Consider the following 13,043-nt stretch of genomic DNA (forward strand, 5'->3'; position numbering starts at 1 on the left):
TGCACTCACTCTTTGTCCCGGCCCTGTAGTAAGCTGTTGTGTAACATGTCTCTTCTCTTCTACATTCCTTACAGTAAACTCCAGATCTTCCTCCTCGAGTAAATATGATCCAGACATCCTGAAAGCAGAAATTGCCACAGCCAAAAGTCGGGTAAGACCTGTCATCTGTCAAACACTGAAACAGATAAGGGAGTTTACCATATTTTTACCAGACAAAACATCTCTGTGATAAAAGTATGTAGTTGTAAATGATGGCTGGGTGACAGGATGAAACCATGGCCTGTATATATATATATATATTGGATAAAGCCTGTATGACATCACCCATAGGTTTTCTACAGAGACCTGGTGTAACAGACCGAATGGTCCGCCCCTAAAAATCGACCCGCCCTTTGCATCTGTGCATGCGTCATTTTGGACCACAGCAACACATCTGAGACGGAGTCTCTTCACCCAAAGTGTAACTGACCATTGAAACCACTAATGGCCTGGCACCCAATATGTGTTATATGTCTTTGATATATTAAAATGCTGATAGTATTGATCTATATTGGTGAAACGTTTAACTTGTAAAGAGTGACCTTATGTTACGTTACATAACTCAGTCTTGTATGCTATTATGACTCTGTGCTATAAATACATTTTTGTTTATATTGTTTGTTGTTGAAAGTTGTAGAACTTTCTGTTGTTTTTGCTGGAATTCCATAGAAGCTTCTGGAATCTTCCATGGAATACTGTGGAAACTTCTAGAATATTCTTGGGAAGCTTTAGAAACCACTAGAATCTGAAAGAACTTTCTAGAATTGGAATTTTCCTATGGAACTTTCCAGAACAAATTTCGGGTATATAAGATGGCTTGCACACTACCAAGCAGTTCAGTTCACTTCAGTTGTTGATTATAAGGAGCCACATTTTGGATTTATCAGAACATTCTCAGAACGTTCTTAGAACATTATAACAGAACACTTGGATTTATCAGACTTGTGTGCCAAGATGTATACAGGACTGATTGGAGTGTGCAGCTGGAACTTGTTTGGGACCAGTGCTTATAAGGATACTGTCATATATTGGACGTGTTTGGTATATACAGTAATTGCGATCTGCTGTGGGATATTTTGCGCTAAGTAATCACTGGATTACTGTGATATTGTGATATCTACGTGTGGATACCTTGGTGAAGGTGGATACATGTGGATTTATACCTGGAGCAGTGAGCATCACCTGCGGCCTAGAGACAGATAAGTTTGTCTTTGTCATATCTGTATTTTATCTTTGGGGTATTTGCCTGTAAGGATCACATAATTAGTGTTAATTGCGATTTTGCCTTAGTTGATAGACCTGTGGATATTTTCAGATATAATTATTGTGTATCTGGTCTAGGTGTTTTTATGTTCTGTAATTGATTTTCTTGAAGTAATATTTGTATTGCTTGTGAAAAGGTTAATATAAGTTCTGCATTAAATTCTTGTGTTGTTCTTATTCCAACAGCTGAATACATTTGATTATAATTTACTACTACACAAAGCAATCATATTGATAATCAACCATCAGATGATAAAAGTAAAACCTCTTAAATCATCCTAAAGTCAGTTTTAAGCAGAAACGAGGCGAAATTCCGGGACGCTTTGAAATGTCCGATGCGCTGTGATCGCTTCCGCTGCCTTTTATGATGAAATAATGCTTAATTCATGTGGAAATGATTGTTGTACAAAAGCTTCAGATATCTGTCGCTGAGATAGATGATGACTGGAGTGCAGTTTGAAGTGGAAACAAGGTGTTAATCTGTGAACCGCGTCATCAGGGGGGACCGATTTTTAGGGGGACCATTCGGTCGGTGACACCGTAACAGCCGATATGAAGCCTGTATCTGGGCATCACCATGTTGGCAGCAGCGGCAGCGCTGACTCTGGCTACGTCACGATTAATCCTTAAATGGATAAAGAGGTGGATGTTGGATGACTACCTTGTGTAATGAACGAAGCCTGAACATGCCCCAATCTTTGATTCTGAACCAGCTAAGCTAACAGGCTAACCTCAGTTTTGGTGTTTATTAAATCATATTTTTGAGGACTGTGCTGGGGTTTTCTTAACTATTTGCTTCAATCTGTTGACAGTCCTCAAGGCACTCATCATCTGCTTGTTATTTAACATTAAGAAATCAAACCATTTGAACATCACAGATGGTGGTTTTGTTGTCTCACTTTACAGCACTTTCCTATTGTGTACATGTTTGAATTCCTGGTTAGGAACCTCATTATCATGATCACATTTGGAAGAAGTTGTAGGAAATCCCACATTTTGATCCTGTAAGGGGGCAGCGTACTCTTGTTTAAGTGTAGGTGATAATGGGGTTAAATGAAAGAGCATATGACGCAATAATCCTACTTCCGGGGACACCTCCATTATCATTGTTCACATTAAATCTCGCCACTACTTACAGACACAATCTCTCCCTTTTGCTTCGTCTTCCCTTCTACACTGTGAAAGAAAAAAATTGCACTTTTCATGACTGCTTCGGTGATTGCAGCCGAAAACAAAACAGTACACCATCTTTCCTTGTGAAGTGATGTTGTTTGTGTTGAGCAATTGCAGGCTGTCCCCGGAGGTAAAATATCACGCTCGATATCGCAACGGTAACCTAGTGTTGGCTGTGCTTCCCTGTAGTTGTAACTTATTTTGCAACAATCTGTTAATTATTGTGATAACTTTGTCACCCAGTTTAAATATATATGTTCATTAATAATTAACCAACTTAACATGCAGATCGTATCAGGTTTGCTGTGGCAACCCCAAGTAAAAAAAAGGGAGAAGCCGAAATAACTTACTGTACTATTAAGAACCATATCTACCATACAGTGTATGTACAGGCCAAATGTGTTTGTTGCTTTAAAGACAGAACCTGTATGCAGATATGATGTTGACAAATGTCTGACAAGCTCATACTTCAACTCGCATAATGGAGCATGGATAAAGATCTGCTGTTTTCATATTTTCCACTGTACAATATAACATGGTGTCATCTTACAAGGCACCCAGAAAGCACAGAGTGCAGGGGCTTCTCGTCAGTTTAGCCCAAATGGCAGCTTGAAAACTGTAAAATATGTTTAGTCTGTTCAAAAATAGCCAACAGTGTGCGGGTTTGTAGCAGCAGTGTATTTGTTGATGTGGTCAATAAAAAACTTCTGGCATATTTATTGGAGAATGGCATTTTCAGACCTCAGCAGTCAGCATTTAGAGTGCACCATTCCAAGCAAACTGTGCTTACTGGACTGGTTAATGATCTACCGTTGGCAAAGAATGATAATTCCAAGTTAAGTGCTCTTGGTATTAAGCTACTTTTGATATACAACCCCTGGCAAAAATTATGGAATCACCGGCCTCAGAGGATGTTCATTCAGTTGTTTAATTTTGTAGATAAAAAGCAGATCACAGACATGACACAAAACTAAAGTCATTTCAAATGGCAACTTTCTGGCTTTAAGAAACACTATAAGAAATCAGAAAAAAAAAAATTGTGGCAGTCAGTAATGGTTACTTTTTTTAGACCAAGCAGAGGGAAAAAAATATGGACTCACTCAATTCTGAGGAATAAATTATGGAATCACCCTGTAAATTTTCATCCCCAAAACTAACACCTGCATCAAATTAGATCTGCTCGTTAGGCTGCATCTATAAAGGAGTGATCACACCTTGGAGAGCTGTTGCACCAAGTGGACTGACATGAATTATGGCTCCAACACGAGAGATGTCAATTGAAAAAAAGGAGAGGATTATCAAACTCTTAAAAGAGGGTAAATCATCACGCAATGTTGCAAAAGATGTTGGTTGTTCACAGTCAGCTGTGTCTAAACCCTGGACCAAATACAAACAACATGGGAAGGTTGTTAAAGGCAAACATACTGGTAGACCAAGGAAGACATCAAAGCGTCAAGACAGAAAACTTAAAGCAATATGTCTCAAAATTCGAAAATACACAACAAAACAAATGAGGAACAAATGGGAGGAAACTGGACTCATCATCTGTGACCGAACGGTAAGAAACCGCCTAAAGGAAATGGGATTTACATACAGAAAAGTTAAACGAAAGCCATCATTAACACCTAAACAGAAAAAAACAAGGTTACAATGGGCTAAGGAAAAGCAATCGTGGACTGTGGATGACTGGATGAAAATCATATTCAGTGATGAATCTTAAATCTGCATTGGGCAAGGTGATGCTGGAACTTTTGTTTGGTGTCGTTCCAATGAGATTTATAGAAATGACTGCCTGAAGAGAACATGTAAATTTCCACAGTCATTGATAATATGGGGCTGCATGTCAGGTAAAGGCACTGGGGAGATGGCTGTCATTACATCATCAATAAATGCACAAGTTTACATTGATATTTTGGACATTTTTCTTATCCCATCAATTGAAAGGATGTTTGAGGATGATGAAATCATTTTTCAAGATGATAATGCATCTTGCCATAGAGCAAAAACTGTGAAAACATTCCTTGCAAAAAGACACATAGGGTCAATGTCATGGCCTGCAAATAGTCCGGATCTTAATCCAATTGAAAATCTTTGGTGGAAGTTGAAGAAAATGGTCCATGACAAGGCTCCAACCTGCAAAGCTGATCTGGCAACAGCAATCAGAGAAAGTTGGAGCCAGATTTATGAAGAGTACTGTTACTGTTACTGTCACTCATTAAGTCTATGCCTCAGAGACTGCAAGCTGTTATAAAAGCCAGAGGTGGTGCAACAAAATACTAGTGATATGTTGGAGTGTTCTTTTGTTTGTCATGATTCCATAATTATTTCCTCAGAATTGAGTGATTCCATATTTTTTTCCCTCTGCTTGGTCTAAAAAAGTAACCGTTACTGACTGCCACAATTTTTTTCCCCTGATTTCTTATAGTGTTTCTTAAAGCCAGAAAGTTGCCATTTGAAATTACTTTAGTTTTGTGTCATGTCTGTGATCTGCTTCTTTTCTACAAAATTAAACAACTGAATGAACATCCTCCGAGGCCGGTGATTCCATAATTTTTGCCAGGGGTTGTAATATAGCACGGTATATTGTTGGAAAAACTTGAAAATATTTTTTTGTTTGCGTTTGTGTGTTAGCACGCTTGTGCTATGGTCTTACTTGTCAGGCCTTTTGCAATGCGTTTTTATAACAACACATCAACTGGCCTAAAGAGAAATGGAGGAATATTTTGTGGACTGATGAGAGTAAAATTTGTTGTGTCAGACGCAGCTCGGAGAACCGACCAGCGTTTGAAGGACCCAGTATGAAATAAGCAGAGCACGGTACAAAGGCTAACTGAATTTAATACATAACAGTGATACAAAAAATAACAAAAGAAAGTGCGGTCTGGCGTGGTGCGCTCCCAGCAGCGCTAATGGTCCGGAGCCAGAAGTTGTTCGGACCCAAGGACCCCGCCGACACCCCCCAGGTGGCCGCAACAAACCGAGTCTGTGAAAGAAGGAACCATTATGTTATGTGAGTCCACACTCTACACACAGAGAGAACACTTAAAGGTATACAAACAGCAAACACTTCCTGGCTTGATTACTAATCAGCTTCCCAACCTGCAGGCATGGAACATCCAGTTCATAAAACTCCACTGCAGTGGAAGCCGATACATGACTAACATACAGCTCAATATAATAAAGGTGTGAGGGACACCACATTTACTGACTGTATAAATGTTAGTCACAAAATCTAACGTACCTCAGGAAGTGTGCTGACGAGCGTGAGACCTCACCCCCTCCTCTTTCACAGACCGTGCATCAAACCCTGGACGTTCTCTGCATCCACTGATGATGAGATGGCTCCCGAGACGACGATCTCACCCGTCTGGTCACAAGGTCGAGTCTCTGGCAAATACACACTGTATACTCCAGTCTTAAATGCCACCATGTTCCAATCCATATAGATGCACCTCAGCTGTGAGTCCTGACGAGCCGCAGGTGATCAGGGTGAGGTCCTGATAACCTCAGCAACACAGCCACTCAGTCCCAAATGCAAGCCACCTGGAAGGAAAAACAAAAGACAGAAACAAAAAGGCAGCCAGGCCCCCCAGCCATACAACAAAAATTGTTCTTTTTGGGTCCAAGGGCTGCAGACAGTTTGTGAGACGACCCCCAAACTCTGAATTCAAGCCACAGTTATGGGCATGTTTCTCCTACTATGGTGTTGGGCCTATATATCGCATACCAGGTATCATGGATCAGTTTGGATATGTCAAAATACGTGAAGAGGTCATGTTGCCTTATGCTGAAGAGGACATGCCCTTGAAATGGGTGTTTCAACAAGACAATGACCCCAAGCACACTAGTAAACCAGCAAAATCTTGGTTCCAAACCAACAATATTAATGCCTTGCAGATGTGAAGAAATCATGAAAAACTGTGGTTATACAACTAAATACTAGTTTAGTGATTCACAGGATTGCTAAAAAAGCAGTTTGAACATAATAGTTTTGAGTTTGTAGCGTCAACAGCAGATGCTACTATTATTGTGAACACCCCCTTTTCTACTTTTTTTTTTTTTTTTTTTTTTTTTTTTTTTACTAATAGCCCAATTTCATAGCCTTAAGAGTGTGCATATCATGAATGCTTGGACTTGTTGGATTTGTGAGAATCTGCTGAATCTACTGGTACCTTGTTTCCCATGTAACAATAAGAAATATACTCAAAACCTGGATTAATCTTTTTAGTCACATAGCACTACTATTATTCTGAACACTACTGTATAGCACCAGATCACAACAGAGTTGCCTCAAGGCGCTTCACACAAGCAAGGTCTAACCTTACCAACCTCAGAGCAGCAGTGGTAAGGAAAAACTCCCTCTGAGGAAGAAACCTCAAGAAGACCAGACTCAAAGGGGTGACCCTCTGCTTGGGCCATGCTACAGACACAAATTACAGAACAATTCACAAAATGAATATACAGGAAATGCTGTTGGTGAACAGGACAGGAGGGTCTCCAGCACAAATACCACATCCATCTCTGGATGGAGCTGAACCTTAAACAGAGGAAAAAAAACAGAAGCTTGAGGATGTGAGATCGCTGAGGAGCTGCAGCCAGGCTGTAATGAGCAGGTGTGCACTCTGATCTCTCTTCTAGTTTCTTCCGGTGACCGCAGAGCTGCAGCCGGCAATTGTGCGTGTGATCCGTCCATGAGGAGACATGGAAATGTCCTCCGTGAGGACACTGGATGTGGACGTGTCCTCTATCTGGTGATTGGTCTGTGAGCAGGAGTTGATGGATTTTATTTAACACAACTGTGAGAGAACCCATGAGGAGGTGAGAGTGCTGAGGAGCTGCAGCCAGGCTGTGTGGTTTATAGCTCTGCAACAATGGAGCACAGCAGGAATCATAAATTGGCGTGGGGTAGCATTATATTGTATGGGTGTGGCATGTAGTCATGTTAAGTACCGTTATGTTGCCTCAACTTGCGTGTTTCTGTGAAGGCTCTTCGTTGTCCAGGTGGTTTCCATAGTAGAGAAGCTTGAATCTTCAACTGGACTGGGTTGCTTGGCGTGAGGACGTTTCGCTTCAAATCGCAGAAGCTTCCTCAGCTAAAATTCTTGCTCTGGTAGTCTGACTTCTGTCTTGACTCTTGCAGAGAAGAATTTCTTCTCTGATTCAAGCTTCTCTACTATCAACTCTACTACTACTATCTACTTGCGTGAAAACTACTTCCTTTCTACATCCAGTGCTCTACGCTGAAAATCCGCCAAAAAATTAAACATGTTTAATTTTTTTACGTCTGTTTTGTGTCGTCCTTTGTGTCCCTCACAGTATTGTGGCGTTATACTGCATTAACTTGGCGCTAGGTTGCATAAACTTGGCGTCGTCATGATGCCGCATGACGTAACTCACAGCAGGCCCGGTGTGAAAGGGGCTTAAGAGAGAGAGAGGGAGGGGAGGTGATGTCTCGTGGTTAAGTGTTGAGCTTGAGACCAGAGGATCTTCTGTTCAAATCCCAGCTTGACCGGAAAATCACTAAGGGCCCTTGGGCAAGGTCTTTGGCAAGGTCTTTAATCCCCTAGTTGCTCCCGGTGTGTAGTGAGCGCCTTGTATGGCAGCACCCTCACATCAGGGTGAATATGAGGCACTATTGTGTATAGCGATTTGAGCGTCTGATGCAGATGGAAAAGCGCTATATAAATGCAGTCCATGTAGAGAGGGAGAGCATGGCAGTGGGTGTTTTTAAATAAGGCATAAAGAATTTTTAAAATGTAATTGGTGTGCATTTACAAGGTAATGTCATGTTTTGAACCTTGTGTAATATGCCACGTTCCATTGACCTCAGAAGTCTCAAGTTAGAAGTGAATGATGTCACACTCAAAGTAAATGTGTAAAGTAATTAAACACTGCAAGTTGGAAAATAAGCTGTTCGTGTCCAAGATTTTGGAGTATAGCGTGCTACAAAAATATGGTCATCCAAAGAGTCTTCATGGAAAAGGACTTGTATATGCTCCACCCCTCCCCTCCTCAAGGGCAGTTTTTCGACAGGTGCAGTTTATATTCCAGTGCAACTTGTACTCTGGAAAATCTGGTCATCTGTCATTATATTGCTCTTTTATTACAGGCTTTTATTTTATAATTAGTTAATAATAATAATTTTTGCTAAATCATAACAATTTAGGCCTATATAGGCAGATTTATAAAAATTCAAGTTAAGAAATTAATTGAAATTGTTATTGCAGCCAGTCTGCTCTGTGTGAGCCTGATCCCATCAGATCTCAGGAGCTAAGCAGAGTGGGTCCTGGATCGTTCTTGGATGGGAGACTTCTTCAGAAGACTGAGGGCTGAGTGTGTTTTTCTAGGTAATACTGGAGTTATATCAGGGAGGGCATCCAGTGTAAAACTTGTGCCAAATCCCAATGCAGTTCTGCTTTGGATAGTCTGTGTCGACCCGGAACAAACTGGAGCACCTGCAAGGCAAACAACATGAAATTTTTATTGCCAAACATACAAATGTGATGATTAAGTTGTTTTACTGCAACATTCATTCGTCTGATTTCCAGGCTTATTATAAACTGCTGCAACTAGAGGGGAAGAAAAAAGTGCATTTGAGCTGTACACTGAAACAGCCGGATTTGTCTTTGTGTTCCAGGTGAATAAGCTGAAGCGGGACCTTGCCTGTATGAAGCAGGAGCTGCAGTACAAAGAACAAGGCTTTGAGACACTTAAAGAGTAAGTGATTCATCCGGATGTGTCTTCAGGCAGACAGTAGAACATTCCTTGGTCATGGTATGTTTGTACTCGTATAGCCGGTGTGTCCCAATTTAACCTCATCCTTTACCAATCATTGCTGAATTGCACTTTGACATGCTGACAGTTGACTCTGGGATTACACATGCACACTTGATCCTCACTCCTTCTGTCCTCGCTCATAATTTAATTTGATGACAGAGATGGCCTGACTCCCATTTAAATGTGTGGGACCTCCTTGAGTTTTCAGTTTCATAGTCACCTGTTTGCAAAAGGCTCTCTGAATTTACTGCTGAGACTACGTGAACAAGGGGTTTAGGAATTTTTAGGATGACTGATCATCTTAAGTGGTATTCTGAATAGGTTCTTTTCCACTGCAGGGGCTAGATCCAGAGTACCGTACTACCCAGCTTTCAGGAACTAGCTCCTGCTGCTTATTGTATATTCTGTTCGTGTTCAAGCTTCAAGTAAATTTAGAGTTGGGGTCACGTGAATGCAGTCAGCAGCTGTTTCAGCTTTATTTCCTCTTCTTCTTGTCATGGTCACCAGTTGTGTTCATGTCTGCAAGTCCTCCAACCAGGTTGCTGTGAACAAAATTCAGTGCAAAATGTTAGAGACAGTAAGTTGTGACAAAGTTCTACCGTGCAGATGCAAAATTATTTTCATCCTATTTTCATCATATTTTGTTTCTTTTTTAAATGCGACTCTATTAAATGCTGTGATTCCTCCATAATACTTTGCTATTAATTGCACCAAATGCAAACTCTGTATGTGGCAGAAGAGAGGAAGATGTGGGAGAGAGAAAAGGTGCAAATCAAACTTGAAGTAATATGTATAGAGTGTGAGAGTGTGCCTGTTTCACATCCCCCCCCCAAAAACATTCAAGACAACACAAACGAATCACCTTCTAAATGTTCTTCACAGTTAACCCTCTGGGGCCGATGCCGTTGTATACAACGGCTAAGACCAAGCTTTACTAAGTTATAAGTTTTTAATGATATGAGATAGAAACTTGCTTTTTTTTTTTTTTTTTTTTTTTTGCTGAAAAGTTAACTCCGCGGACGATCGAGCCAGCCATCGGCCATCTTTGAACTCCTCATAGAAGCTATGCGATGACGTGCGCAATGTGGGTGTCTAATCGGAATTGGTTCACCGTCACATGGTTTTCCAAAATCCAATTGTAGGGCAGATTTACTTCACGTGAAAAGCCAAAGATCGTTTTCAGGAGTGATATGTTACTAGTTGGTCCGTTTGAATAGCCCCCTGGGTGCTCCAATGAGTACATACTATTCCAATGCGCCTTGCGCCATTACGCACAGCGAAAGTGAAAGCAGACGGATCAGACGGAGAGCCTCTGATGACAATCGCACGTGCTCAAACAAAGAGTGTGCAAAACTGCGCTTCTGTACACAACCAAAAACTGAGTGCGTGAATCCAGAGGAATCAGCTGAGAACATGAGCACACAGCCCATAGCGCCTGTGTGTGCTCAGAACAGGGAATCGAACCTCAACTCAGAAATCCAGAAACACAACAGAAACATCTAGCTCTCTCTCTCTCACGCTGGGTAATGGGTCAGTAACGTGGTCTGGCCTGATTGTGAAGCAGCTTTGCGCAAAGTGCTGCATGCTCCTAAAATGTTGGCACAGTGCTGTTCATGTTTCCACTAATTGTAGTATTGCAAACTTTCAAATAATACTTAACATATGCTTATCTTTGAGGCAGTGGAAAACAAAACTCATCTCTTCCATCAGGGTGATGGAGATAGACTTTGTTCACTGTACCCAGGTGATTACTTTACTGCTGAATGTACCAATGCAGAAACACATCCTCACAATTTGTGCTGCACTTTTTATTCCATGCACTAAATTTTCCATGCATTAAATTTGCCTGCCCTATTTAAAAAAGGGATGTCGAATTGTTTGCTGTGCTGGATTCACTGTCCAAAGAAGGCTTTAAGCATTAATTTTAATGACATAAGATTTATATATGTGTGTGTATGTAGAGAGGGGGAGAGATCTATACCTACCATGATGCCATCTGTAAAATTAAAAGGGAGTAGACATTCAAAGGAAAGTGTACAGATTGTCAAACACATTAAAGTAATATGCAGGATAAATATGTAGGACATGTCTCACATCTAAAACTTCACTCAGTTTGGGTCATCACAGAAATATGGCACAGGCCATGTCCGCATACACAAAGGTTCAGATTTCATGCTACGTTCGATAGAAACTCAGAATTTCTGATTTCTAAAGAGGAAAAATAATAATGGAGTTGAATAAAGTTATGATAAAATGTTAAATTACCCATTGACTCATTTTGGCAAACCAAGTAAAACCATTATTTACTCTTAACATACATCACATTCTTAGCTTCATAGTGGAGTAGAGCAGAGAAGGATCTTCTTTCACCAAAACAGATCAAATCTAGACTTGCGTCTCAGATGTACCTTCTGGCAATTGGTAGCTAAACTTTCAGGTCTTCTTTTTAAGAAAATCCTCCTCAATGCCACTTCATCATGAAGCTGTGTAATTGGTGATACAAACTGCAAAATGTGCACTATGCACAATTTCTCCAATCACGGCCACAGAAGAAGCCTATAACTTTTTCTGGGTTGTCTTGGTGGCTTTCCTCACTCTTCAACTTCTGGCACAGTCACTCAGTTTTTGAGAACTGTCTATTCCATGCAGATTTACCATAGAGTGCCATACTGTTGTATTTCTTCATAACTGATGTAAATAAAGTCCAAGACATATTCAGTGGCAGCTTTACCATCAGAGAGCCTCGTCCACGAACTACCACAAAACACTCCAAGCTGTCATTGATGTTAAAGGGGGTAATAAATACACAGTATTAAGAACAGGGGTATGTAAACTTTTGATCAGGGTCATTTGGGTAGTTTCTGTTGTCATTATGGTTTAAAAAGGTTAAACACAGTTGTTTGACCATAAATGGCTTCACCCAACCACTAACCATGAATGAAAAAAGTTTGTGTTATTCATATTCACTGAAAAATGGCCAAAAAAAAAAAAAAAAAACAATTCTGCCAGGGTATGTAAACTATTAAGCACAACTGTATATGGAGTATTGGACGTCCAATGATGCATATTGTATTGAGCTACACTTTCAAGGAAATGGGCTGACACTGAAATGGGCTGACATTGTCAAACACTCAATAAAGTAATCAGGGCGAGTCACACATCTAAAACTGCTCCCACTTTATTTTTGAGGTGTCATAGAAATATGGCGAAGGCACGGTGGCTTTAACATCTGACCTGTACACTAAAGATACAGAATTTGGAATTTCCCCCTTTAAGACCCACAAGGCCAAATGTGGAAATGTTTGTGTGAAAATTTTTGGTTGAACGTTTGTGCAGTAAACTGTTGCTTATTGCCGCAGTTATTGCCTTGGTGTTATCGCACATTCCTTCAGATAATTAAACAGTAAAACCTCTACAAACACATCAGCGGAGCAGCAGCTGAAGAATGTTGATTTGACAGGAAACGCCTTCTATCTTATCTTCCAGTTTACCTCAGAATACAGCGACATCAGAAAATACATCTCAGAATGTCAATTTGTAAGCGATGAGTTCTTATTTTTGTAGTGGTACCTTGTCTCTAAATGTGTAATTTTGTTTTTTGAAGTTGACTGTGTGTTTTCTGGCCTCAGACAGCCGTGTGAGAGCGGTAACAGCATTAAAGGCTCGCTGAGGCAGAGCGGCTGGACGGCATTCCACACTGACGTTCCTCTTACAGGCATCAGACTGTATTCAACAATCAATCACTGTTTGTAGAAATCGAAATAGGCTTAGTCAGAATGTAGTGATACACC

At 40.6% G+C, this 13,043-nt stretch overlaps 1 protein-coding gene across 1 annotated transcript in view; it reads left to right on the forward strand.

Annotated features, from left to right (window-relative positions):
* Positions 1 to 13,043, forward strand: part of wwc1 (WW and C2 domain containing 1) — a 157,867-nt gene that overhangs the window by 55,881 nt on the left and 88,943 nt on the right. Inside the window, exons 4-5 of the mRNA XM_034177856.1 lie at positions 75 to 151; positions 9,113 to 9,192. Coding sequence (XP_034033747.1) covers positions 75 to 151; positions 9,113 to 9,192 — 157 coding nt within the window. The remainder of the gene's footprint in view (positions 1 to 74; positions 152 to 9,112; positions 9,193 to 13,043) is intronic.

This window comes from Thalassophryne amazonica, chromosome 9 (genome assembly GCF_902500255.1).
Source record: "Thalassophryne amazonica chromosome 9, fThaAma1.1, whole genome shotgun sequence".
Lineage (NCBI taxonomy): Eukaryota > Metazoa > Chordata > Actinopteri > Batrachoidiformes > Batrachoididae > Thalassophryne > Thalassophryne amazonica.